This window comes from Arachis ipaensis, chromosome B06 (genome assembly GCF_000816755.2).
Source record: "Arachis ipaensis cultivar K30076 chromosome B06, Araip1.1, whole genome shotgun sequence".
Taxonomy (NCBI): Eukaryota; Viridiplantae; Streptophyta; class Magnoliopsida; order Fabales; family Fabaceae; genus Arachis; species Arachis ipaensis.
Window position 1 is genome coordinate 102,773,354 of NC_029790.2, and position 3,174 is coordinate 102,776,527.

Consider the following 3,174-nt stretch of genomic DNA (forward strand, 5'->3'; position numbering starts at 1 on the left):
TTTGATTTAACACGTATATAACGTATATAAATAGGAGCTAAACGTAAAATTCTCATCATAATGGGACTCACAATGGCTAGTGATGATAGATTTTTAGTTCATAGAGGGTCGAATTTGATTTAATATGATATTCACGTATATAAATAGGAGCTAAACGTAAAATTCTCATCATAATGGGACTCACAATGGCTAGTGATGATAGATTTTTAGTTCTTGTACTCTATAGAGGGTCGATTAAGAAAAAAAAAATGCGAGAGGAGATAAAATTTACTGATAAATATCCGTTGAGTGTTTTTATCAAACCTATTACGAGTTTCGTTGAGTTTCAGAATATTATAATCCAAAAATTAGGACTGCATGGTATCAAACAGGTGGAGAAGTTATTCTATAGAATTTCGATTTCGATTGTACGTGATGGTGTGAAGTACGATTCCTTTATCATAGGCAGTGACAAAGATTTGCAAGTTCTGTTCCACTATCGTCATCGGTTTCCCGAGGTGAGGCTCCCTGAGCTATTGACCAAACTTAGAGACGTGGTCTGTAGTTCTGGAGGATCGAACTGGAATCCTCAATCTTTCGCAATGCTAGCCGCCTCTAGTACAATGCCTCTTAGTGCCTCATCATTTGTGCTTATGATTGCACCTAAGGCAGTTTTGGTTGCATCTCTGTCCTTCGCAGCTGATCTGAACCGGGATTGTGACGGACAAATAGGTGATAATCGACCCTTCGGTGAGCTTGCTATTGCGATGGCTGGTACTCCGATCCTGTTATGATCCTAGTTTTTAGGGAGGGTGTGTGGAGCACCAGATGGTGTGGAGGATGTACTGCAAGATGAAGATGATGTGGAGCCCGCCACGATCGTTGATGATAGTGATAATGACTTAGTGAGGAGTATTCTAGTTGGGAGTGGTGGAGCATCTAGTTCAGGAACTCAGCATTACCCCGCACTTTTTAGCTTTGGACTTGAGGGCCATGATACAGCAGAGTTACTGGGAGTAGCTTTTGGATTTAAGGCCAAAGATACACAAGATACAGGAAGTCTAGGTGAATTCCAAGTTGGTCAGCAGTTTTAGGATAAGGAAAAGGTCGTCTTAAGCATCAAGACTTATAGCATCCGCCGTGGGGTTGAGTACAAGGTGTTGGAATCCGATCATTGCAAGTACCATGGAAAGTGTAAGAATTTTGACAAGTACAGCAAAATACACCAGAGAAAAAAAAGGTAGAGAGAGAAGTATAGAGAGTGAGACAAACACAGAACGAAAGAGAATAGTGGCATGCACAGAAATAAAATAGAAGTAAGAAGAGAGAGAGAGAGAGAGAGAGAGAGAGAAAGGTGGCAACCACAGTGGTGTTAGAACGAAAGAGAATAGTGGCATGCACAGAAATAAAATAGAAGTAAGAAAGAGAGAGAGAGAGAGGTGGCAACCTCAGTGGTGTTAAGAGGTAGAGGTGGAGGCTGGAGGTGATGTATTTTGGTGGAAAGAGAGAGAATGGAATAAGATACCAAGTGAGGGAGAAAGATTGTGCCTAGAGAATTTAGGACCTACTTTTATTGTCAATTTTTTTGTTAGAAAATTCTGACTTTAATTCAAATATCACTAATTAAAATGTATCGTTTAGGTTATTGTAAAAAAAATCTAACAGTGATTGATATACTAAATTTTTCTTCGTAAAATCAACATTTGATTCTTTGACAACCACACTCATGCCAAATTAAATACTAATTAGCATCATATTTTGCAACAAATATATAGTTGGAATATTAAATCCGACGATAATATTTTAAAATTTTATATTTAGTTTATTTTTATCGATAAAACCTTCATGACTTTTTATAAATTCCTGTTAGTGTATTGAAATTTATTTTTCTTGTAGTTGAGCTTAAGCTTAGTGGTACAGTTAGGTCTCTTGTCAAAAATAAATAGTTAAATAACAAGAAAAAATTACTTAAATTTAGCTAGGTAATTACATTTTAAAATTTAAAATGAAAGTAATTATTATTATTATTATTATTATTATTATTATTATTATTATTATACCCATATATTAATAAATAGATTACAAAATCTAGCCCCTAACCTCCTATAATTAAGTGCATGCATAAACATTGGTTATGTAGTATGATTTTTTATTCTTTCCATGAATGTTAATAAGTCTTCAAACTTGGATATTGTCAAAGGGACATGGTTTTCGAAAAGACTTGGTCAACATGCTGATAGAGTTGAAACCAGCTTTTATTAGATTTCCAGGTATATAAGTTATTGTAATATTTTTTTACAGAATCTATGATTTAGTTTAATTCAAATAAATAATGATGGTGTTGATTGTTGTTGTTGTTGCAAGAGGTGGTTGCTTCGTAGAAGGACAAAGACTAAGTAATGCATTTAGGTGGAAAGAGAGTGTTGGGCCATGGGAGCAGAGACCAGGCCACTTTGGCGATGTTTGGAATTATTGGACTGATGATGCTTTTGGTTATTTTGAGGCTCTTCAAGTAAGTTTATTTGGTTTAGTTTAGTTAATTTTATAGAGCTGTTTGGTGTTGAAATTAGAGAAACACTATATGTAATTATGTACTCTTTTTTATATATAATTTTAAAAATTGTATAAATATATATATTTTTTTAATTGACTATGACAACTATTTTTTCTTTTGTAGCTAGCAGAGGACATTGGTGCAAAACCAATATGGGTCTTTAACAATGGTAATTTTTCAAATCCAAGTTTCATCTTTCTTTAAGTGAGTAGCAATTATGGTTGAATTAATTATTGAGAAATTCTTAGATATTTTCAGTGTACAATAGTACTTTACAGAATAAAATAAATCATAAATAATACAGAACAAAAGTGTTAGTGCACACAAAAAATTATCTTAATTATTATTGCTTGTGTGTATTCTTTTGGAAGGTATTAGCCATACTGATGAAGTTGATACAAGCGCTATCAAGCCTTTTGTGCAAGTACGTTAGTTTTTTTGTCTTTATTCCACTTTGTCTTCGAATCTAATCAAATGATAATAACGTTGGTGATACTTATTATCGCCTAAGCACACAAAAAGAGTTCTAGAAGAAAAGTTTACTAGGGGAATGTTTCATGATAAGTAACATTAATTGCCAACACCCCCCCTCCCCCTTTTAATTTTGTTGACTTCATTTGGTTCTCAGTACGATATTCTTA

General features: G+C 34.1%; 1 protein-coding gene across 1 annotated transcript in view; it reads left to right on the forward strand.

The window, feature by feature from the left end:
* Nucleotides 1–3,174, forward strand: part of LOC107647132 (alpha-L-arabinofuranosidase 1-like) — a 21,016-nt gene that overhangs the window by 5,562 nt on the left and 12,280 nt on the right. The window contains exons 2-5 of the mRNA XM_021104673.1: nucleotides 2,180–2,249; nucleotides 2,346–2,491; nucleotides 2,657–2,702; nucleotides 2,905–2,957. Coding sequence (XP_020960332.1) covers nucleotides 2,180–2,249; nucleotides 2,346–2,491; nucleotides 2,657–2,702; nucleotides 2,905–2,957 — 315 coding nt within the window. The remainder of the gene's footprint in view (nucleotides 1–2,179; nucleotides 2,250–2,345; nucleotides 2,492–2,656; nucleotides 2,703–2,904; nucleotides 2,958–3,174) is intronic.